General features: G+C 44.7%; 1 protein-coding gene across 3 annotated transcripts in view; it reads left to right on the top strand.

Moving 5' to 3' along the window:
• Positions 1-10,674: 10,674 nt before the first annotated feature.
• HDX (highly divergent homeobox) overlaps positions 10,675-25,292 on the top strand; it is a 39,877-nt gene continuing 25,259 nt past the window's right edge. For 2 of the 3 annotated variants that reach the window (XM_050974426.1, XM_050974424.1), the window contains exons 1-3: positions 14,561-14,678; positions 18,441-18,587; positions 20,478-21,602. In XM_050974426.1, the coding sequence (XP_050830383.1) occupies positions 18,441-18,587; positions 20,478-21,602 (1,272 nt within the window). In that variant the 5' untranslated portion in view covers positions 14,561-14,678. Of the gene's footprint in view, positions 10,807-14,560; positions 14,679-18,440; positions 18,588-20,477; positions 21,603-25,292 lie in introns of those variants that run through there. The other variant, XM_030228927.2, reaches the window with a different exon arrangement.

Raw genomic sequence — 25,292 nt, 5'->3', positions numbered from 1 at the left:
ATGAGGAAACCTCAGCTCCAAATGCAGAGCTGGACATTTTCCATCCTTTCTGCAGCTACACAGAGTTAAACATTGATATGAAAGAAGGATGCAGAATAAAAAGGTCTCTTCCCTTCAGCCTGTCTCTCCAAATTAACTTGATTTGCTGTTTAGGGACTGAGGAGATGATGGTGATGTGTCCTGTCGTGTTTTCCTCTGCATCCCAGCAGCATGCCCTTTGCTCTTAACCAGGAGCTTTGCATCAGCAACCCGCTTTCCTCCTGTAATTAATTTCTCAGGGCTCTTCCCCTGCTCTTTCCATTCCAAACAACTCTGCTCTCTCTTACATGCAACAGTAACTTTATTTTCAAAGGGCCTGGCAAGCAAACAACACGATGTTTTCCTTTTGGACAATGTGAAGCCATGTTAGATGGTGACAAGGCGTGCTCTGATCAAGCCAAGGAAGGCATAAACTAATTGCCAAGAGCTGGGAAGCTCTGTAGCTCGGCTTCAGAACCAGCTTTCATTTCTCTCTCACTTTCTTGTCGTCACAAATTGCACCAGCTCAGCTCCAAAATAAAGGCCTGCCATCCAGGAACCTTGTTTGTAGGAAGGGCTGTCAGAACCCTCAGCCATCTGCAGCTCCTGCTCCCCCTCCTGCTCCCGGCACTCCTTCCTTCCTTCCACATCCCAGCAGCTCTCGGTCCTCCTTTCCCTGGAGGGAAGGACAGGATGTTCTGCAGCCACCAAACACCAACCACAGCCCTGCCATAAAAGTCCAGGGATAGATCCCTTGGTTTAGGGGTTTTCAATAGTTACTGCAACAGCAGTTCTTTAAATGCTCTCTGATTTCTGACATATCAGATCCACTGTGCATCTCCTCAGGATCTGCATCCTTCAGGCCTTCCAGCAGCTACTCTCTCCTTCAGGTCTCCATGAGGAGTCTGTCTTCTCTTTTTCAGCCTCTTCAGAGTGAGAAAGACCTGCATTTTTATCTCTTCCCTTAGTTGGGCTTGTTTTGCCCGTGAGTATGATTAGAAATGCACACATCAAAATATTTCACCCTAAAACAAGGAGCCAAGGCTTTTAACACAAACATGACCACGACCAATCCTTGCCCTTGGAGTCTCCTGCACGTCCACCAGCAATTCCCCAGCTCACTGAGTTTCACCAGCTTTGCTCCTCAAGCTTCTGTTCTTTCCCCAGCTGAATCCAGTCCACCAGCTCCAGGACTCAGCTTTTCAAACCTCTCCTGCAGTTTGAGCTGCTGTGGGTTTATTTTCCGTGCAATAGCAGCAGCAGCAATTTCTGGCTACAAAGGCTCTCTGCAGGTGTTACTGCTGTGAGCCAGGGCTGGGAAAAGGTGAGACAGGTGAGAAACCTGTTAAGGACTTGCCCTTATTTCCTGGTCCCTGCAGGCAAGGCCCTGTGTCTTCTGCCTGGAAGAGCTCGAGGATTTTAGCAACTATTTCAGCTTATAATGTTTAAATAAAAATCAAAGTCATATATTCCAACATTATTTCCCTCTTCCCCATAATTCCTCCAAGGCTCATCTTGGGATAATAACTTTCCATCATGTGAGCTACCCAGTTAACATTTTCTTAACTCTTTGGGGAAGGGGCATAACTGTGCAGCTGTCTTAAATTAATTTGAAAGAGTTAGAAAAAAAATTGGTTCCATTAATCTATCTAAAACTATCCATATTATCTCCATCTATTATTTATAAATTCATTTTGCATTCTAAACTAAACCCCACACCGTCACTTATGTTTAATGCTGCCTGCCCATTTTCCTGATGAAGTGCCACATTTGCTGCATTTCTGCATCACATCTTTTTAACAAATGTCTAATTTCTGCAATCATGTATCTTGCTAAGAAAGTTCTTAGTCCTTTTGTATAGCTCACCAGTTTTGCTGTATTGCTGCTCTCTCCCAGTACATCATCATGAAACTTAGCAGGACATTTCTCATGTTAATTGAATGTTCTGCCCAAATATACAGATATTTATAATCTCCTGGGGGAAAAACTGTTTTAGTGGCTTTTCACAGCACAATTCATTTTCTTATTTCTACATATTCACTGAAAATTTTAGGATTAAAGATAGCTTAGGCTGAAAATTTTGTTGAAAGCTTTTCCCCCTAAAATTATAAGTGACATATTTTCACACTTAAGCAAAATTATGTATCATTAGCTGTGAAAAAAGCTACATAAAAAAGAGATTAATTTTTAAATATATTAACTTATTGCAAAAAATTTTGTACAATGTTTGTTAATAAATCTCTGATTAACTTTTCTGGTTGGGATTCCAATATGCAGACTAGAATACAGAAGCTAATTATTTTGCTGTTAAATTGCCACCAGAATCAAAACTTTTCAGGAAATATGACTCACATTTTCCTCTCTTTCCAGCTTTGGGTCACTGCTGGCAGACTGTGACCCTGTAGATTGAAAGAGCATTTTCAAATTCTACTATTTATCCCAAATGTATGTCTTGGACACTAAAATCTCCCCCAGGCAAATAAATTTTTTATGTTGAATATAAGCATTCCCCTTTGTACCATTTGATCTGTACCAAGTTAATAGCTCTAAAATGTGACTTGATTTGAATCTCAATTTCCAAACACTGCTTTGCCAGTGCAACACCCAGAAAGTGATACAAAATCAAGGTGAGCTTTCACAGGGATGTGACAGGGAGAGGATTGACATTAGAAAGCAATACAGAATCGAATTCCCATTTCCTGGAACTCAGTTCACCACTCTTTGTGGGCCTGTTGAGTCACTCTTGTAATTAAAAGCCAATCATGATTATTTGCATATTCCTTTTGAGTCAGTTGTGTCCCTTCTGTGCCCCAGAAATTTCAGCTGGATCACATTTCTTAGTTGGCTCAGGAAAACAACATCATTCTGTATTAAAATTGATCATAGCAAAGTTACATTTATGTCCATGAAGAAGGGACATTAATGTCCATTTTGTTGCCTGGGATAAAAACCCCTTTGGACTCGGAACTTTCTCCTCCTACAGACACAAACGTGGGGCTGTGGCAATCACAAAGAATTCAGGTATTAAACCACTTAAGCACAACATAAGGGCCTGCTCTGACTTGGAAAGTGGTTATGTTAATTAGCTGAAATTTGCAAGAATTTGACTAAATAGGAACAACTTGACATTTAGTTTGAAAGGTCTAAATGTTTCTGGAGAGTTCAGACACCAGTACTGCAGGTAAGGTATTTCTTTTTTATTTTTCCCTTTCCCAAATGAAGCCAGGAACACAAAAAGTTCATTTGCAAATGTTTACCCAACATAAAGGACTTACAGGGGGCCTATCAAGGAGGCTGACACAGATCCTGATTAAGTCGAATCCCTGGCAATAGACTCTGCCATGAAGTTGGGCTATTTGCTTTTCTTCAATCCTCCCTGGCTTTAGATGCTTTCAAATCTTTCCTAATCCCTGCTGAAGGGCACAGCTAATTAACCTGGGAAGGGGCTGCTGCTGCCCTTGCAGCCTCCCTGACACACCTGCACAACACCCAGGTGCCTGCAGATGCTCGAGGAGCAGGGCCACATCCAGGTTTGGGGAATGGCACAAGGGCACCTTTCTCACCCTGTCTGAAGCCCTACAAAGGACAGAGATCCTTTTCTGCTGCTCTCTGGGCTGCAGCTCCCACAGCCCATTGAGAAGGACACATTCATTCCTTCCTTTCCTCGTTTCACACTTCCAAAGCACATCCTGGACGTTCATTGCCCTGTTTCACTGCCCTCTGCAAACCAAGTGATATCTGGCATCTCCTTTGTCCCCCAATTTTCCTGCTGCTGTTGAAATGCTGCTTTGAGCCCCGCTCCTCTGAAACTGTACAAGTGACCACAGCTTCCCTCCCTGGTTTTTAATTCCCAGAGTCAGAAATTGATTAGTTAATGGAGCTTAAGCTCCGTGGCTTGCAGCACCCTGCACCCTTTCATTAGCTGGGAATCCGAGATAAACACAGTGATTTAGGGCTGCTGAGCAAATCCATCAGCTCTGTAGCATGACAGCTCACTGCTGCTTTTGCTCTGGGAGCTTTACTGAAATACACTGCTAACAGCTATTTCCCCCCCCCCCCCATATTATATCAAAAAGCTTTTTTTATAGGATGTGTTAAGGCACATTGGAAGCAGCTGCTTCCAGGGAGCCAGGAGTGGGTGCTCCCACAGAGCAGGGTCACAGCCAGGACTGAGGTGGCCCAGGGGGGCTGGAAGGGGGTCCTGGAAGAGGCTATGGGGTTGGGAGAAGAAAGACCCCAGAAGAACAGTCTGGGGGCAAAATGAAACAAAATGTCCCTGAGAGTGTAAAATATATTATTATAATTTTATAATTAATTGTATGAAATATATATTTTTCATTGGAAAATACAGAAACCAAAGTCAGTTATTGATACTGATGAATGCTGAGGAGTAACGTTAATTAAAGTTTGATAACTGGAAAGTCTCTGGTCAGCAACACTTTGATACTGTCAGGAGACTCAAATCCCACAGCCCATCCTTGGTGCACTAAAACATGATAAATGCAGCATTTCTTTCATCTCAAATACTGACTGCTGGAATTCCAGCTGTGGGGATCACTCTCTGTGGGAGTTACTCCTGTGCTCTAACACAGAACACCCACCAAAAAGCCAGGACTAAAATGGCTTTTGATATGATCCAAGAGCTTTGTCCTGAGTTCCTGTGCTCTTATCTGGCATTTAAAAGGAGACACCTCTATTTGTGCCCCAAATGCTGCCCCAAGTGCCTCACCCAGAGCTCTGCCTCATGGGGACAGCTGGGTGACAGTGGCTACACCTGCACCTGAACCAGACTGGGCATTTTGCCTCACCTCAAAGGAGATTAAAGGCATTTCCTGGGTATGGTTGTTCCTGAAGAAGCATCCATCAGGAACCCCAAAGTACAAACTGCATCTCCAGGGATTGGGAAATAACCTTCCCCTCTTCTTACAAAAGCTTCCCTTTAATGTCACATCATTCCATTTTATCTGGGCTGAGATAAAAGAAGATTAAATGGAGAGGAAGTAAAACAGGTTGGAAACAATAATGTAGTGTTACCACAAGTACCACTAATTTCCTTCATTTAAGGAAATTACTTAAACAAATAGTGATTCATACAAAAGCTGTCTTCTTTCATGAAAGAAATAATTTGCATTTAAACAAATTCCTCTGTAGATGAAAGAAAACAAGGTTACAATAAAAGGGAAAATATTTGGCATCAAACCATCGATACTTCAGTTTTATTGTTATCTCAAAGACAAAGATGGAAGATTACTTTGTAAACATATTTAACAGGATAATTCTGTAATGAATGATAGCAGTCACTGATAAACTTACAAAGTCTTGTAAAATAAAAGTGGTGTTATGGGACTGAATAAATATTTGGATATTTTATCTACAAAAGAGAGTGGCTCCTTCCTAAGGAGGACACTTCCCCTGACCAGGATTCTCTGCAACTCTTTGCCTTCTCTTGAAACCCCACCTGCAAAGTGATGGATGGATCAGCCAAGCAGGGATGGGAATTGTCTCATGGATTTCCATCCTTGCTGAAACCTGGCACTGCCAGAAGTGGCATTTTTAGCTGCTCTTGTACTTTGGGAGGTCCTGTGAGGAGCATGTTTTCAGCAGGACACCCAAAGGGCTCCCAGGGGGGTCAATATTGAGTAGTTCTGTGCTTTCCTTTCACCACTGGTGAAATGATTTCCTTGGAATCATTCAGATCCTCACCTTTCCTCTTCAACAGGAATGTGGAGCTGTTGAGGACCATCAGGTGCTTTGTGCTGCTATTTTATTTGTAAAATTGATTCCAAAGTTTTTGTCTTCATCTCTGCTTTTAAGGCACTGTTTCCTTTAGAACTAAACCTACATTTTATTTTATTGTATAATTTCTTTCCCTTACTTTGACTTACTGTAACTGGGGAGAAAAATGAGCTTGACTAAATCAAACAAGGTAAGAGAAGCAAGGAGAAACACTTGAAGGAACTGCTGGGTGATGGTTATTTTTATTCCAAAGGATTAGGGACAACCACTACATTAAAGGGGAAAAAACCTCACTTTTCAGGCTCTTTCAGCCCAGTCAGGGGTACAAGAGAAAAAATAAGGACTGGCAGCAAGGGGGAAAGGCACAAGCTTTGGTGGAGATGGAATAAAGTGAGGACCCACAGGTAGAAGAGAAGGAACAGAGAAATGTTTGATGTTGGGAGACCTGAGCACATGGAAAAACCATCTTAACCTCGGGAGAAGTACAAGTCAAAGAAAAGCAAAGTGCTGCCTAAACTAATAAATGCTTTGAAGATTCCAACTCAATGTTTTCTTGGCTGCTTTTCTAAAAAAAATCATGGGAAATAAGAATTGCTTGGACATCACCTTTAGGTGAATCATCTCACCAATTTTATTGTAGGGGAAGATAAATGATGAGAGAGGGGCTGTATATGTATCTTTTTTTAATGATGGTTCTCTCCCTGGTTCTTTGCCTCCTCACGCCTGGTTTAGTTTGCATTTTTATTTTAAAAATATTTTAACTTTTTCTTTTACTATAAAACTCTCTATGCTAGGAATACTAATGAGTGAAAAATAAGCACACAATAATTATCTCCCTCTTTGTAAAAATTTTTGGTGTATTGCATTTTGTATGTTCCTCGAGTTCATCATTTCCCCTGCTCAGTGTGTGAAAAATTATCAAAGGCAATAAAAATGCAAGGAAACAGCATCCCTGATTTTCTTAAAAATATCCCAATAAGATAAAAAGTGGAACAAATCCTTAAAATATCTACCCAGCCAGGCTCTTTTCCATTTTTTTCCCATAAGCACCAGCTGTTTTTTCCATACCAGCACAAAGGACATATTTACAGATTCAGTTTATGGGAGCTTTGTTTATGCACTGGGTGAGGATTAACAAGTAATTTTAATTAATATGGCAAAACCAAGTTCAAAGAAGACAGAAAATTTGTAAATCTTGTAAGACCACTAATTCTGGCTGGGCTTTTAGATGCAGAAAATGTGCTGCATGGAATTTTCCATATTAACATTTTTCCTAAGGTTTACAAACTGTAATCCTTTCTCCATCACCATTTCACACGGAACCTCCTGATTCAGTAGATTTTTAATTACACCCTTGTACTCCCAATATTGAGTGTGTCTTTATAATATTTCTGTAAAATGAGCATTGCTGCTGTCATTTTGGGTGTTCATTCAGCAGAAAACCTGGGAAAGAGCAAGAACCTAAACCAAGAACTTGCTTTTCAGAGCAACTATTCCCCCTGGAAATCCAATGGCATCACTAGGAAAAGAAGGACATGCATATGTTGGTGGAAACAATTTGGATTTTAAAGAATAAATCACTTCAAAGTTTCCTTTGTGGCAGAATAAGGAGCCTTGTAGAGATATGAAGCAGTAAATATTACATATCTTGGCTTTAGCAGGGTTTTTGGAATGGTCAGACACATTCTTGGAGGGGACAAAGCCTCAGAACTGCCTGAGGAGCTCCTCGGGGAACTGCTGATACTCTTTCCCAACAAAATGAAAGGACCAGTGGGGTTTTCCTGTGGCCACTCTTGAACCTGAAAGTTACTAAATCTATTACAAGGGTTGAACTTATCAAAGATTCAGGATGAATAATAGCAAGAAGTTCCCAAAAGGAGCTTGGTCAAGCACCAGATCAATTCCAGGTTTTTCCACATTGGATTCTCCATACATTTTCCCAAGAACAAGTTGGACACTTTGGGGACAGATTCAATCCAGGTCCCTTTTTGGCTGATGCAATGCATCCCCATGATTTCATGCCTTGGAGCAGCATCACAGCCAAATCACTCAGTGGGATGGAGAATTGCAAATACAAAAATTCCAGGTGAAAATGGGCTCTTTTCCACCCTGCTTTCACTCCTTTTTGAAAGACCTCTGACTTTATAAGTGAGCCCAAGGTCTGGTTTAGAGCTACATTCTAAAAAACATCCCCTAAATAATGGCATAATACGTCTACATCCTTTAAAACATCACCTCGAGAATGGCATCCTGAAGTGAGTCAAGCTGTCCTGGGAAAGGGTTCTGTGGAGTGGGGTGGGTTTGCCCCTGTGGCTGCCTCAGGTTTTTCCAGACTCCATAAAAAGCCAGAGAAATGGAAATAGCAGCTGTTGCTCTAAATTGTGTGACCAAAGCTGTCACACAGCAGCTCCCAAGTTCTTGTCCAGGAATTCTGAGCAATCCCTACAGAAACTCCTCTCACCTGCTAAAAGTCTGAGAACCTACGAGCTGCTGGAAAAGGGAAAGGTCTGGAACATTTGTGTGATCCTGCAGCTGGGTTCCTGAAGGTGGAATCTATTCCCTGGTGCACCAGGGAGCGATGCAGATGTTCCCAGCTGTGGCAGGAAATGCCCACAGCCAGCCCTGGCCCCAGGGCAGAACCACACGGGGTAAGTCACTAATGGTGAGCTGGGCTCATCAGTTTGATGAGCTCCTACACAGGAGCTGCAGCACAGTCTCCCTTTGATGCCAACTCCCTCATGGAAGGACTCCTTTCATGTTCCAGGCTGCTGTTTAAACCACCAGACCAATCTGCCAGCCCCTGTTAATTTAAATCTGTCATTAATGAAGGAGGAAGCATTTAGATCTGGTGGCAGGTTTATTTCATCCTGAAATAGTTTTTTCCTCAAGGTTTGGCTCCTTAAGAGGCATTGCCAGGGAAGGAAATAGATAACATGAGATTCTTTCTGGAGCTCGTCACTCCTCTGCTGCAAACAGCAGCAGCTTTGTTAACCTGTACATTCCTTTATTGTAAAGAACGTTACTGTGATCAATAAATCTTCTTTTGGGGCTACAAGTCTGCAAACTGGTTTCTTTGACAACTTAACACCTCATGTCTCCTTCAAGAACGATTCTATGAGTTTTTTGATGAAAACTATAGAAAAAGCACCTGTAAGCCCATTGATAGTCAAATTAGAGCCCTTGAAATATTACTTTCTATTATTCCCCATTTTAAAGGAGTTCAATAAGCTGCGTATTATCAAACACCACTATATTATTTTTCAAGGGATGTTAGAGAGACTCTCACCGTTTTTGTTTCCCAAGCTGCAGATAATGTGAGAACAAAACATACCAAGTTTCTTAGGAATTGTTCCATAGACAATTCCAAACCAATTATTTTCTATAAAAGCAGTGGTGTAGAGGTTTTGTGGTTGCTGTATTTAATTTTTACAGGGTGAGTGTTGATGGCATACAGAGGAAGGGAACATATCCAGGAGACAAAGCAGCACAACAGAAGATTTAGGGTTTAAATGTATGGGCTCTCCCTAAAATCCTGTTACTAAATTCAGGATGTTTACTACACCATAGAAATATAGAATGGTTTCAGATGGAAAGACCTTACAGATCATCTGTTCCCAACGCCCCAAAGGGAGGCCACCACTAGTTCAGAATCTGTGTTAAAATTTTTAAACCATGTAAACATCTTCTTGCAATTTTAAAATAAACATAAACAGTCTGCTTTTCTCCTCCCCACCTACAGAGAACCAGCAGCAATTCTTTCATTTCAGTCCTGCAGAAATATTTACTGGTACTTCTGATTAAAGCATCGTACAAAATTCATTGCCCGTTTAATATTTTAACATCGCGACTTTCAGAGGAAACTATCTGGAGTAGGGATATGGCCTGTCTGGAGGCTTTGGAATGACCACAGGTCTCAAATCTGATTCTGACTTCTCAGTGCTCCTACAGATAAGCTAATAAAAAGTGATTTTAGATGATTTCTACCACAGAATCCATCAGAATGGGTCAGCAGTGTGCTTCCTGCTCCTTTGTTGAGGAGGTTTCCATTGGAAGGGAAATGGAGCCCGAAGGAGGGCTGGCACTGGTGCACCTGGCAGTACCTGGTCCCTGTAAGGACACAGGAGTGAGGGTGTGCTGCTTGAGCTGTCATCAACTCCAGCCGAGGGCCTGAGGAGGTGTCTGGCCCCACCTGCCCTGCACTGCCCACCTGGACACACTGGCATTTCCTCCCTTCCCAGACCAAATGTATCCATCCTGGGAAAGAATTATTTTATTTCTTGAGTGCCATAATATTGATGCAAATGAAGCCCTGGTCCTTCATGGAGCTTTTTGGGTTTCACTGGGCGGTCTCCTCGTGAGCCCAGGCTGCACAATGCAGTGGGGGCACAGGGACGGCCACCACAGAATCACTGGATGGATGGGGCTGGAAGGATCTGGAGATCACCCAGCCCAAGGCGGGGTCACCTGGAGCAGGTGGCACAGGAAGGTGTCCGGTTGGGTTTGGGATGTCTCAAGAGAGGGAGGCTCCACACCCTCCCAGGGATCTGCCACCCTCATGGAAAGAAGTTCTTCCCGGTGTTGAGGCGGAACTTCTCGCGTTGCAGTTTATGGGCACTGCCTCTTGTACTGTCCCCGGGCAGAGCGCGGCACCAGCCTTCGGGGGACATTTACACGGATTGCGGGCTCATTCCCTGTCTCTCTCCCCCCCCGAAATCTCAGGGATGGCTTTCCAGAAGCACTCGCAGGGTGATGCGGCCCGGCCGGCGGTGCGGGGGCGGTGCGGGGCTCCGGGGCCGCAGCGAGGCCGGCCCTGCGGCCGCCCCGTCCCCTCACGGTGCCGGCGCTCCCGTGCGCGCCCCCCCGGCGGGCGGCGGGGGCGGGCGCCGTCCGGGCCGCGCTGATCGCAGCGCGCCATTGGCCGCTGTCTGCGCGCACGTCACGATCATGATGAGAATTAATGATCGGGGCCGCTGATTTCATTGTGTGACGCCGGGACCGACCCAGCCGAGCCCGGCCGAGCCCGGAGCCCCCGCGCCGGCCCCGCGCTACACGGTAAGCGCGGGGGAGCCCTCCCGGAGGGGGGGGAGCGCGGCGGGGCCGCCAGCGGGAGGGGCGCGGCGGGAGGGGAGGAGGAGAAAGATGATGATGATGGTGATGATGATGATGATGGTGATGATGATGATGATGATGATGCCGGCGATGCCGCCCCCCCCGGGCCCGGCGGTGGGGGTGGGGGGAGGCTCGCGCGGGCTCGCGCGCGCGGACCCGCCCGGCGCGCGCAGGCGCTGCTGCGCCTCCCGCCCCCCCCCCGGCGCGGCCCCGAGCCGGGGGGAGAAGCGCCGGGCACGCGCCGGGAGCCGCCGGGGGAACTGCGCGTGCGCGCGCAGCCGCTCCGCGCGCGCCGGGGGAGCACCCGCGCGCCTGCGCCAAGCGGGGCAGCTCTGCGCGTGCGCGCCGGGCCCGACAGCGGCCCCTCAGCCGCGGGTGCCTCCGACAGAGGCACAGGGACATGGCCGTGACAGAAACACCGCGGGCACGCAGCCTGGGAAACACCCCGGCATCCCCAGCACAACCTGTCACCGGTCACCGCCCCGGCCGATGAACCACGGCACTCAGTGCCACGTTCAGCCTTGCCTTAAATGCTTCAGGGACGGGCACTCTGCCACCTCCCTGGGCAGACCCTTGCAATGTCTGACCACTCTTTCTGTGCAGGAATTGTCTATTACGTCGATCCTAAACCCCCCCTGGCACAGGTCCTGTCCTCGCTAATTTCCTCATTCCCTGGTGCAATCACAGAATCCCAGAATCACTGAGGTTGGGAATGAGCTCTGAGATCACCGAGCCCAACCTGTGCCCGATGCCCGCCTTGTCAGCCAGCCCAGAGCACTGAGTGCCACCTCCATCCTTCCTTGGACACCAGGGACGGGGACTCCAAACCTCCCTGGGCAGCCCCTGCCAATGTCTTATCAGATGTTCCATGAAGAATTTCTTCCTAATGTCCAACCTTAACCTATCTTGGCAAAGATTAAGACTGTGTTCTCTTGTGTCATGTGTGCCTCAGTCCTTAGTGCCCCGGTGTCCCCAGGGGCTCAGTGTGCCTGTGTTGACAGGGCTGTGGAAGAAGATGGACTTTAAGGTCCCTTCCAACCCAAATCCTTCGGTGATTCCACGGTATTGGCCTGCTGTGGTGCCAGGCACATCCAGTCATGGTGGTTGGACAGGGAGCTTTGTGCTGCCAGACTTTGGTCCCTCAGGTCTTTGAGGATGAGGAAGAGGAGGATGTGTACTGTGCTCTTCTGGAGGTCTCACCCCTGGAAGTGCTTGTGTGGCATTCACCTGCCTGAGCAGTCCCCAGCCCTGTCCTCTGTCCTCTTAGCCTGGGGTTTCTCATTCTGTGGATAACATCACACATAACTCACCTAAAGCAGTGCTGTGTCCTCCCAACTGCAGTCCTGAAGCAGCTCACATGTTCAGACTAACACTGCATTCTAATGTTTCTTCCCTTTTTTCTGACATAGGTCTTACAAAACATGTACACGCTTTATTTAAAACATGTGGCTAATCCAGCTGCAGTCAGGAGTCTCATTTGCATCAGTAAAGGAGGATGGGATGCATAAACCTGCAGTGTTGTGGTCATGGGTTATTATGTTATTAAGTTACTGAGGGCTGTCTAATTTGTCCCTAATAAAGGGCTGTATTTTATAGGTAGGGCTGTAATGCAATCCTACAAACGCTGTACTTAGAGGAGAGGGAAGCAATTATGCTGCGAGTCACGGATATTTAAAAGTAGTTTTACACGCTGGTGTGTACTTTACACTCACCCAAGCATCAGCCTCATCCACTGCCCTTGGAGTGAGTAGTTGTAACTGGTTTGGCCTGTGTAGGAAAGAGGCACCAACCTACAAATTCAGATTATTAAAAGTTGTTGCTTGATGTGCGTCCAGTATCTCCACATAGTGTGTAAGGTGGGGGGTTGGTTGGTTGATTTTTTCTTTCCATTTGGGATGTGCAAAAAATGGTGAGTTTTTGGCAGCCATGGCAAGTGAATGAGATGGTTTCAGTTCAGGTTTCTAAAGCTGGAGGAATAGTGTCACTACTGCAGTCTTGTTTTATTTATGTCTATAGTAGTTTTCTTTCCATAGTTTCAGTTTTGTCTCAGATTTATATCGGCACTAAGACTTGTTATTTTTTGCCACTGGAGATCTGTGGAGGGAACAAAAAACCCATGAATTTGGAGTGAGCCAATTTTCTTGTACCTCTTACAGATGGAGAGACTAAAACAGAAATAGTTTTTGTAAGGTGACTTTTTTCTTAGGAAAATGCCTTTTTGGAGCTGAAGTTAAAAAAGAAAACTCTCAGAAACTGATTGTTCCCTTTTATCACTCTGTGTTGATCCCTGACAGTTTTAGAATGTGTTATACCATAAATATTTTTATGCTTAGTTACTTCTTGGTGGCTTGTACTCTTGAGTTAATTGATTTATTTATTATTTATTTGACACCTAAGACTAGTTTCTATTGCTGTTTGAAGTGAGTATAATTATGGGTTTGTTTCCTATTTTTCAAGTTAAGTAGTATTAGCATAAAGATTTTCCTTGTAAATGTTTACTTGATTCAGCAATCCAAACATTTAAGGACTTTTGGAGAATAAGACCATACTGGTGTACATTGTAGGCAAAAATTATTTTTCCTTCTTATGCTGCTCCTTTATTTTTTCTTTATTTTTCCCCCAAGATCTCTGAAGTAATTCCAGAACAGCTCAGTAACTCCTGAATTACTTGATTACGTTATTTTTCCCCATTTCCTTATAGTTGTTCTTTCTTCTGTGGCACTCCTTGACATCGACTTGTTTCCATTAGTTGCTAAAAAGGAATGACCTGGCTTCCCCAGGTCTCCCTGGAGAGATTCCTGATTTGGGAGTGTGGGATGAAGTGAACGGGTTGGAAGGGCTGGATTTGCAGCAGACACTGGGATTGTGCACTGAGTAGCTGTTCCATGAGGCAAACCATGGCTTCAGGAGCCAGCTCTGCTGGAGCCAGCTCTGCTGGAGCTCTGCATGCTCTCCCCTCATTCTCACTCTTCCCAGAGAAGGGATGGAAGGGAAATACTGGGGAGAAGTTGCTCAAACCACTAAAGAAGCCTGAAAAAGTTCAGCTGTAAGAACAACCCCAATGTCATCTGCTGGGGAGCTGGTGACAGTCACAGGGTGTCCATGGAATTGTCCTTGGGACAAACTGAAGGCCATGGAGTTCCCATCTTTGTCCTTTTCAGTCACAGCCTGGGATCTCCCAGTGTCCCCAGTGCCTGACAGCACTTGGATTCCATTTACACCTCCCAAACCATGACACAGCAGAGGGATCTTACAATGAGCAGAGTTTTAAATTAGTGTTCAGTTCAGAAAGGCAGTGAAAAAACATCTTTATATTGTTGGGTTCACAGCAGGCTGAGGGGTGGGAGACCATGGGAGTGCAGAGTCAGAGTTAGCAGTGATGGTTGGCCTGGGAAAAGTAGCAGGGGCAAGGGGAGCCTTGGAAAACCTGCTTTTTCAGCTGTCATGGGTTATTTTATCTCTGCACTGCCAGAGACACCAACACTTGGCCATGGCTGCTTTATTTTATTAGAGCAGGCAGATGTTAAATCCTTAAATACATCTTTGCCACCTCTGTCTTTTATTAAAGTGGAAATTCAGCTTACATTCATGGAATTTGTTTACATAATGCTTTACCTGATTTTTATTAAATTTCACAGAGTTCTTTTCTGTAACAAACTCTCCTTTCAGTGCCAATGTGTTGCCAACCAGCTGGACACCTAGCTTCCCAATAGCTCACATGCTTGTTTGCTAAGCTTGGCAAGTCAAGATCAAAATGAAATTATGATAAAAATCCATGTGGATTTCTAACTTGGAGTCTGAGGTTCAAGACAAAGGTGAGAAATCAATGACCTGCTCGTTCCTTTCACACTGATGCCTCAATGTTCAGTTAATTTAGCACTTTGCAAGTTACTTCCTGTGATAAAGAAAATGTAAGAGCTCATATCTTGTTCTAATTATGAAAACAGATGCTGAACATGTAATACTTCCCCAAAAAATAATCAGTGTAGTCCTTTGATGAACATATCCTGTATTAATTTGTCTCAGAGACAGTAACATTCTGTTCTCACAGCTGTGTGAATACTCAGTGGAGGTGAATTCCCAGGTGTGACAGACATGGGCAGTGAGCAGAACCTGTTGCCTGTGCAGCTGGGATGTGCAGAGATAATCCAGCTCTTCCTGGATTAATGGGATGGCTCTGGACTCTGTGGTTTTTCAGGGGAGATCCCAAACATCTATCAGTTGGTCTGTTCAACACAGTGTACTGCTTTAGATATTCAGAATCAGCACTTAAGAACTGCTGATAGCATCTGCACTTTACAGGTGACATAATAATAATCAGAGAGCTTTGAACCTGCCAGGGACAGAATATTGCCAGCTGTCCTTCCACTGGTGTGAAATTGGTGGGAGGTGGTACAGAACTGTCTGTTGGCTGAGGTTTTGGTATATCCATGACACAAAAAGCTTTAATAAATCTCACCTGCTTGTTTGAAGATGTTGTAATGTAAACTGCAGTTATGACTCAGTTCATAGCTCTGTGGCTGGAGGATCCTGTAATCGGTTTATTTAAATCAGTTTCTAATGGTCTCTGCAGGAAACCTTTGAGTTCTGCTTTACTGGATTCAAGGCAGAGGCTACCAAGGAATCTTACCAGGACTTTGGTTGGCAGGTGTAGTTCATGAGTGATTAAAATCCACTGTAAAAATGAGTTATTAAAACAGAGCATGACCTCTCCTGAGCTTAGCTGGGCCAAGCCTGTCATGCAATGCTCAAGGGTTTATCTGAAGTTCAAGTGATTTAATCAAAATGCTCCACCCTGTCTTTATCTAAATTACAGATGTCAAATGCAGCAATGAAAGTATTTTAACAGAGAAGTGACCTTGGATACAGAAATCCACATAATTAAAAAGCATGTCAAGGACCTGACATGGGTCTTCCCTCGCAGGTCATCGTGTCTGGCTTTAAAAATTTATCTTGCCAATGGAAGAGTCTTCACAGCAGTTGGTGAATTGTTTGGAGAGCATGGTGTGATGGGCCTGTGTATGGGAATGCTGGAGCTTTGGGGTGACTTCAGCAGGATCTGGAACGATGGAAGTTTCAGAACTGTTTCTGATGAGGTCATTTGTGGGAACTGAGCTCCACTAAATAAAAGAGGAGCACTGGTACTGAAGGAGGAGTAGACAGGAATGGAAGCTGGGGCCTGCCAATTGTGCAGGAGGAAAAAGAATCACAAAATTAACTCTTCTGTGTTCTTTCAAAGTGATGTAAATCATTCAGTGGCCTTGTCATTGTGTATCCAGAGGGGAGATCTGAAGGCAGTTCTCAACATGAGAAAGTAGATTATGATGAACTTTATTGATTTGTTAATGGACTAATAATTGTCTCCTCTGTTGCTTGCTATAAATTTCTTTAAGGAGTAGATTATTCAGAGCAAGAGTCTCCTCTGGCTGTGAGCTCTGCTTGTGACTGAATAAATGTTCAGGGAAGCAGAGCTTGGGCAAACCTGACTTGTAATGCAGCTGGTGCTGTGTTTAATAATGCACTGGATTGAGAGGGTGAATAAGAGAGCAGAAGTAAAAACGTAATTGAAAAATCATCTTCTATTTTATCTGTTATTTCAAAGAAACAGTAACTTTTGCAAATTGGTAATTACTGATTTTTCTATTGCCTGTTGACATAGAGAGGAAAGTAAACTCTGAAGTCAAAGCTCTGGCCTACAAGCATTTTACTCGAAATTCTAGTTTATTTGCTTTATATTAAAGCAGCTCTTGTGCAAAGATTAGGTAGATCACCGCTCTCGTCCTTTCCATTCAGAATTTTCAAAACTGCTTGCCTACAAGGGCTTCCCTCATCCCCTTTATTTTCCTACTGGATGTTGGCAGGTTTCTGCTCCTTTGGTTCATTCTGTACTCTTGTGATTTATGTACTGCATTAAAATAACTTGTGCCTGGTGACGTTTTTGCTTCCCAAGGCACCATGTTGGATGCAGGCTGTTCCTGGCTGGCACTTGCATTGTCTAGCTGGTGGCCTCCTGTCAGGGACAAAAAAAGGCCCTGCCTTGGAAATCTGTGATGATGAAGCTGTTCTGATATCTGCCCAGAGGATTGCATTCTTTGCCTGTGTCGATGGTGTAACAAGAGCACCAAGCTCCAGTTTGCCATTAGGATTCTGCTGTGTGCTTGATAATATTGATAATACTGCCAATAATGTTTGCCTTTCCCAAGCCAGGAAATGAATTTTCACACATAACAAAGCAATATCTAGTTGAATGTGTTCATCAAAGTGCTGCCCTGTCCAGGCCACCTCCTGTGTCCTCACAATGAAACTCAGGGGGACCCAGTGCTGGGAACTGACCTGAGGAGTTGCTGCTGGCCTGGGAGGAACCTGGGCCTCTTGTCCTGGTTGACTTCCTGAGCACTGCTGCATAGAGGTAAAACCTTACAAAAGAAAGGCCTTGTAAGATCAACCCTTGCTATTTCAGCTGAATTAACAGCTAGCCTGTTAAGTTCCCATGAGAAAGAATCATAAGAATGGGAATCAGTTTGCATAACAAGGCAGTTTGCATCTGTGAAAAATAAGAAGTCTATCCCATGAGAATCCACAAAGAAAATATGTAAACACTTGTGTAAAGAGAGAGCCTTAGCTTGTGCACACACAAGGACCTTCTAACCAATGAATTGAGTGGCAAGAAAGTTCCTAACCAATTAGAATTAAACACAATAACTGGGAAAACTGACTAAAAATAGGCTGTAACATTACAGTGGTGTTTTTGCTGCTGGAACTTTGAAGTGTTCTGCCCGTTGTTACAGAACACCACTTAGGACAAAGCCAAGGAGCAGGAACACATCCCAAGGTTCTGAAGCCAGCATTGGTTATATCCCAGGAAAACAACCCTTACATGTTCTTAAAAATCCAGTTTTCTAGCCTTCAGGAGATGTCACAGCAGCAGAACCTTTCTCAGCCTGGGACATGGGTGACCCTCCTCTGTTAAACTGGGTGGGCAGCACCAGGGCTGCCCAAAGCCCTTCCTTGGGGGTTTTTCCCCAAATTGGTCTTTGGTCCTTGATCCTTGTAACTTTGCAGCTGGAAGTGCCAGTACTGACACACCAGAAGGACTGGCTGTTGTGGAGTGCAGGAATTGCTGAAGTCGGAGACACTGGAAACTTTACTTGTGTCAGTCACCTTGATTTTGTACCAGATTGTGTCTGTTTTTTGTTGTTAGAGGTGGGAAACAGACCTGCCAGTATTGGAGCTGCTCATGTTTCTCTGTTTTACCTAATGCCTTTGTTTCATTTACATTTTTAAGGGAGAAACTTTCTCTTTGAAACTAGAGCCTCATGGGCTTAGCAATACCATGTAAAATTTATTTATTTGTGCAAAGCAGTCGCTGTTGTTCCAAACATCCAGTTCACCTGTTCAGCTTGACACAGCGCTGATTGCAAGAGGCTTTCTTGGAAAGTCAGCAAGAGTGTTGGTAAAAGGTTCTGTAGAGAAAACATGTCAGTCCTCAGCCTTATCAGAGGCCCAGATGAGAGGCTGTGCCTCCTGCACAGTTCCAGTTCCCACCCAGCTTTCAGAGTGTCTCCTTTTCCTTTCAGATGAATCTGCGTTCTGTATTTACTGTAGAACAACAAAGGATATTGCAGCGTTACTATGAAAATGGAATGACAAATCAAAGTAAAAATTGCTTTCAGCTCATATTACAGTGTGCACAAGAAACTAAGCTGGATTTCAGCGTGGTCAGGGTAAGTACAGAGGCCTCCCAAATTTGTTAAGCATACACATTTATTGCTTTACATAAAATATAGAGAGGTCTGGAGTCTCTAACTTTATCCTTGTCTTAAATCAGATTCCAGTGTGTGTGTGTGACATTCATTTTTACCCAGTGAGCCTATTTAGAGTTTGTTTTCACTGAAATATCTTCACATGACTGTTGAATTTAGCAGGGGCCTGGGTTGCACAAGGAGTGATTTTTGTTGTCTTTTGTTGGAATTTTTTAAGTTGTTATTTATTAAATTATAGGGTGGGTTGCCCTATGGAAACTTTGTATGATGTATTATATCAGAGCAAGGTCACGCTATTAAGAAACTATTTTTAAGCTAAATAAGTTTCTATCAATTATTACATTTAGGGGAAACAATTGTGGAGCTATTTCTTTTGATGCACTCTGTCACACTTGTATTCCACATCACAATCATAAATATTGTGGTCCTTTGTGGTTATTCACAGTGAGGACATTCTTTTCCTATAAAACAAGAATGTCCCAGTGCTAACAGGAGCTCTTCCAGAGTCTATGAATTGCACAGAAAGGGAAATAATAATCCCTTTGTGAAACACTAGACAACAAAATGGCTGTTGTCCGAGAGGGAGCAGAAATAGAAATCCTGAGGCATGAGATGGAAAAATAACAAAGGGTACTGGAGCTCCCAGGAGCTGCTGTGACACTGGACACTGAAGAGGAGCAAGTGGGACCAGTCTAGGTTGGTTTTTAATTGGTTTAACAGTGGCACCTTGAAAATAACAACCCTGCTCCCAAATTCTTACCTGGATTCCCCTCCCTCAGAACACTCTGGAAACATTAAAAGTTACTTTCTCAGCTGGAGGTGGTAGAAGCTGTGAAAGTCAGCCAGGGGTTCAGGCTCCTGGGGCAGTCAGGCAGTTGTAACAGGAATCTGGATGCTGATGGTGCAGCCAGGGCTGGTTTGCTATTTTTGTGCTGATTGAATGTCCTAGAGGAGGCAGCCCAGCTCCCCTCTCATTGCAGTTCTCTCCATCTTCATGTTTCCCTTCCCTCTCCATTTTCCTTCCTGCAATCAAGTATCATTCCTCGTGTTTTCTTCTCTTCCTGAGCCCTGATTTGCAGCACTTCAACTTTTTCTTACTTAGGAAGTGCAATGGAAACAGATCCAGTTTCTGTCCTGCATTTGTCATATTTTAGCATGATCTTACCTTTCTCTTCCTTACACTCATCATTTCTGCTTCTCCTAATGCCCCCCCTTTTCCCTTTTTTACTTTTTATCCTATAAAACTCTTGGTCAGTGATTAGTTCTTTGCAAAATGATACTTGAGTTGCAGCTGGCACTTGCAGATAGCATTATAATAGGCACATGAATTCCCTAAATACAATTGGTCAGGAGAACGGGACTCTCAGCAGAGGCAAAGCTGACCAGTTACATTTTACTGCATGTTACAAATTGTGCCTCAAATTAGACATTTTGTAAAATTTGACAAAAAATTAGTTGACTAGAATTGTGTATGGCAGGGATGGTTTTTTCCCTGTGTGAAATTAGTCACAGTGGTGTCAATGAAATAAATATTGAGGGTAACTTCAAGACAGGAGGCACGAGAGTCTCAGGATTTTTGAGAAGCTGGGGTTTTGGAATTGAGGCTGGGGTTGTCCTGTGTATGAGTTGTGGATGCCAAAGAGGAGAGGCCTGCATCTCTACCCTGTATTGTTCAGGCCTGTATTTCCACCCTGTCATGTTCGCTGCATAATCAGTACATGATTTACATATTTGTAAACTTACATCTCAACTCAAACGCTTAACATGTCATCAGACCTGTTTAAAAATGGAATTGCTAATTTTTTTCTGCCTCTTTGACACCTGGTTTTGTGTTCCTTGTCTTGTTTGCAGACGTGGGTTGGCAACAAGCGGCGGAAGATGAGCAGCAAGATCGCCGTGGAATCTGGGGGCACCCCCCCAGGCACTGCCCCTGCCACTCCCTCCGTGCCCCCGGAAGCAGCAGTGAGAAATGTGGTAAATATTGCTCGATCCCAAAGCCAGCAATCCTCTTGGACCTCTTCTAACAATGACGTGATAGTGACTGGTATCTACAGCCCTGCCGGCTCCTCGGGCCGCCCGGGAGCCGCCAAGCACACGAACGCCTCCGTGGCAGAGCTGCACAAAGCCTCCATCCCGCGGCTCCCGGGCAAGAGCGACGCGGACTTCCAGCAGCAGCACATCCCTCTGGGACGGCAGGTACCCCACTGTAAAAACGCTTCCCTCTTGGTGGGGGAAAAGACCATTATTCTATCCAGGCAAACGAGCGTGCTCAATTCTGCAAACTCCATCTACAGTCACACGAAGAAAAGCTACGGCAGCTCCTCGGTGCAGACGGCGGAGCTGGTGTTACCTCAGAAACCCATGATTTGCCACAGGCCCTGCAGGGCCGAGCCCTTGGCGTGCCAGCGCTTGCACAAAGCCGAGCCCGCGGCCCTGGCGTCGCACGTGGCCCCGGGGCCGAGGGCTCACCCCAGGGACCCCGGGTGCGGCACCCAGAACCTGGAGATCCGCGAGGTGTTCTCGCTGGCCGTCACGGACCAGCCGCAGCGCCTGGTGCCGGGCGGCGCCGCGCAGAAAGCGCCCTCGCTGGAGGGCAGCTGCCTGTCCATCGCCATGGAGACGGGAGACGTGGAGGACGAGTACGCCCGCGAGGAGGAGCTGGCCTCCATGGGGGCGCAGATCCAGAGCTACTCCAGATACTGTGAGGGCAGCGGCTCCGGCCGCGGGGACAACCAAAGCGCGGCCGCGGCCGGGCCGGGCCGCAGCGGGGGCTGTGGGGCACAGCTGGGCACTGCCAGGGACGGGCCTGACAATCTCCTCTACCACAGCAGAGAGTTCCACCTGCCTGCACGGACCTCATTGCACACAGCATCCAGCACGATTTATAACCCTGCCAACGCAGCCAGAAGTACCTTTTCTCCTCATTTTACATCTTCAAGTCAACTGAGGCTGTCACAAAACCAAAATAATTACCAGGTAATCCCTCGGTTTATCTCTGTCTTCAAGCCTCAAAGCCGAGGTTGTAGATGATTGCTGTTTCCTTTCCGAGTTGGTGGCTATTAAGCAATAGGTTCACCTTTCTGCAGGCTGTGCTCCTTTTATGCCTTTCAGTGGAGATAATTCCTTCTCAAACCCAGAGCAGGCAGCACTGCAGTGTGGTAGCACTTCTAGCACTTCTGTCTAATTGAGCCCCTGGTAGCCATATATTGAAGATCTCATGAGGATTTCATGGATTCCAGGGCTAAATTTTGGCTGCAGGAGGGTCTTACCCATGAGCTGGTGGTTGCTCAAGCCTGTGTTGTGTTGCTTTGGCTTTCCAGCACGTTCCATGGCTGTACCCATGGGTATTCTCCTGTGGACACACATCACACCTGGCACAAGACGTGGTTTCAGGCTGACATTTTTGTATTTGCTCACCCCATTGGTGTCAGCTTGGAATCCCATACCCCCTGTGCAAGTGGCAGTCTCTGTGTTCTGTCAGGGATTAGGATCCCCTGTGATGGAGTTAACTCAGCTTCCTTTCCCACAGCATCTAATTCAAATAATCAGTTTTACATTCAATCCCTTTATTCCTTTTCCTGTACTAAAATCCCTTTAGTGATACTGAGGGGAAATTAAATGCAGATCATTGAAGAACTAGAAGATGTTCAGGAGAACTGCAGCACTTGACACTTGACATTTTTTTAGTTTTTGGTATTACAAAGGGAGAGATACTTGTGCAGGAAACATCCAAACTGGTATTTTTCATGGATTTTTACACCATCTGGCATGACATAGCCTGGAGACACTGAGCTAAAAGTCTTTTAAGGCTGACAGAATGTGATTCTGTGTGTGTCACCTGCATGCATTTGCCTGTTATTGCCTTTTTATTTTCTTCTGAAAATAAATCATGTCGACAGCATATCAGCTTTTCCTGTGCTTTGCTCACCAGGGTAGAGAACAAGACTTTGTGAATCATGGTTTTTTAGGTTTTTTTTCATTTTTCTTTTCCTTTTTTCCTGACTTGTTCCTATCTCATGTGACCATTTGAAGGAAAACTTCTGAGCCCAAGTCAGTGCCACTTTTCACCTGAATTATTACTTCTCTGGGTAAAGTGGAGGTTTGATGCACAGAGGGTAAATTCTGGGGAGTAGATGCAGATCAGATGAGCTGTTCTCTCCTTTACTCTCACAGTCTCTCAGTGTTTGCTGTTACTTTTCTTACTTGGTCATAGAATTCCTGAAATGCTGTTTACCTTTGCCATCCCAGTGTCACAGGAGAAGGAAAGCTGTAAATGTGCAGATCAGTCCAATAAAGGGTTGGTGAAAGTGCTGACAATTGAGTTAAGGACATTTTATAAAGTTTCATGAAGGGAAATCCATTACTGATGCCTCCATCAGCTGTGTGCTCATGGTGCTTTATTTCACTCTTGAAAAAGCAAGAGAGAGATTGATTTATTCTATTTTAATATTTTTAAAATGAAATTAAGAATAACTTTGTTTGGGGGTTTTATGGGGTAGGAACTGAGTCTTTTTGAAGAGCTAGAACAGTTCACAGTATGATATTTTATCTGCTTGTGTGGTGTTTTATGGATCAGAATAAGATCTCTGGAGTTTTGTTTGGGGTTTTTTTTTACTTCCCCCTGTTGTAACAACACATCTGGTTTTCTGGTAAGTGAAGAACTCATCTGTACCCCAGCTGATCTCCATGCCTGTCTCAGACACCCTGCTCTTTGGATTTGTTGTGTGGATGGAGGGAGCTTCTGTTTCCTGTCATATCCCTTGTCATTCCAGAGTTTTAAACCTTGGAAAAGCTGAGCAGGAAGCTGTTAATTCCCTTATTGCTGTGAGCATGCACCCTGTGAACCCCTGAGGTGACACTTCTGGATATTAGAGACTTTCTAAGGTGCTGTCTTGAATCCTTTTAGGCTTGTACAGGATGACATTTCATTTTTTGTAGTCAGTTTATGTTAATTTTATTGCCCATGTTTAGCTAATTTATCCATCAGCACAGAGATGAAAATCCTTAAACTTGGGGAAATCTTCTTGAATTTAAAAGTAGATTAAACCTGAGCTAAATGATTATTGGAGTAGTTGAACATCCAAGCAGATGCTTCTTCAAAGTCAGGACTGTGTGATTCATGTTTTGATGAAGCAATTACTGTCATATATTGGTGGGGTATCTAATTAGCAATTAGTTATAGCTTCCTTACTGGTTCAATTAATCAAATTCATGTTAGTGTAACTTAAGACTAAATTTAATTAAGTGATCAATTTTAATGCCTGAGCAGTTTCAGTAAACAAATTCTTCAGCCTACTTGCTTGTCTTAGTTTGACTTTGAGTGTGTAGGAGTGGAGAGGTTACCTGTGCTGTCCTCCAGGCTGAGTTGGGATTTAGTCTTGGTTTCTTCCCCCAACCCTAAGGGACAGGAACACTGTTGAGAATCTGTGTTTTTATTTACTCTGTTCCCAAGCCCAGCCCTGGTGCCTGTTTCACGAGGGCAGCTCGGAACAGTGCCATGCACATTGTACTCCAGGGAGTTCTCTTGTGATGAACTTGGCTGGTTTGGCCCTGTCCCTGTCAGAACTGGCTGCATTTGTCTTCCCAGCAACCCTTAATGCTCTGCCAGGTAGATTTTGCTTTATTCCCATAGAAAATCACTTTTTCTTTTTGTAGCCCCCTTTAAATGAGTGAAGAGGAGGCACCTGGCTGGTTCCTCAGGGTGCCTTTGCAGTGGATTCTGTGGTGAGGGATAGAGGGTTATAACAGACAAAGAGAATTTCTAAAATGTGTGTGTGCAGTGCAGAAATTAATATTTTAGGCTCAAACCCTGATGCAGGTTGGCCCTTGGCGGGGGAGGGTGCTTCTTTCATCCCCCTCAACCCTCTATGTGCTGTCATGAGAAAGTGTCTGACTTTGGGTGACCTCCAAGTACTTCCAGCTAAAAGCTTGAAGGATAAAAGTGTTTTATGTGCTTGTACAGCAGCCACCTGTACCAGGGCTGCTGTGCTTGTGCTCATGCTGCAAGAGCCTTCAGTGAGAACTCTGCAAATACAGAAACTCTCCGAGCAGTTTGGGTCAGTCAGCAGAAGTGCCCAGGTTTTTCCCTCACAGGTGACTGATCTCTCCAGAGCTGTGTTGAGTCTCTGGAGCATTGCTTGTCTGCAGCAGAAGATGAACATGGAATCTTAAATAAGCCTAAAATATTCCAGGCTATGACATCCCTCAGATGATCAGGGAAAACTCTGAGAGGTGTTTTTATGTAATAAAGTCTGACCTCTGGGAATGATGGAGAAGCCATAGGAATGGAAGCAGCTGTCCTTTGCCTTCACACCCCTTCTCCTTCCTTCTGCATCCTGAAATCCCTATAATTTCTGCTGGTACTCAAATCTTTAACATGAGACATTGAACAGCTCAGAGACAAACATTGAGAGCATTTTTTTGGAAGTTGAAGTGAAGCAATTGAAAAAGATGTGAGGGCAGCTCAGTCCTCAGCCCTTGTCTGACTCCAGTCTGCTCATCCTGCCGGATGGAAAGGGAAACTGCTGTTGTGAAATACGAGTTTTGGGGTACCAAAAGTACAGAAACACCCAAGTTGTCACTGTGTGTCACTGTGTGTCACTGTGTGTCACTGTGTGTCACTGTGTGTCACTGTGTGTCACTGTGTCACTTGCCCTCACCCAAAGT

Source organism: Serinus canaria, chromosome 4A (genome assembly GCF_022539315.1).
Source record: "Serinus canaria isolate serCan28SL12 chromosome 4A, serCan2020, whole genome shotgun sequence".
Taxonomy (NCBI): Eukaryota; Metazoa; Chordata; class Aves; order Passeriformes; family Fringillidae; genus Serinus; species Serinus canaria.
This window is presented reverse-complemented; position numbering and strand designations above follow the sequence as displayed.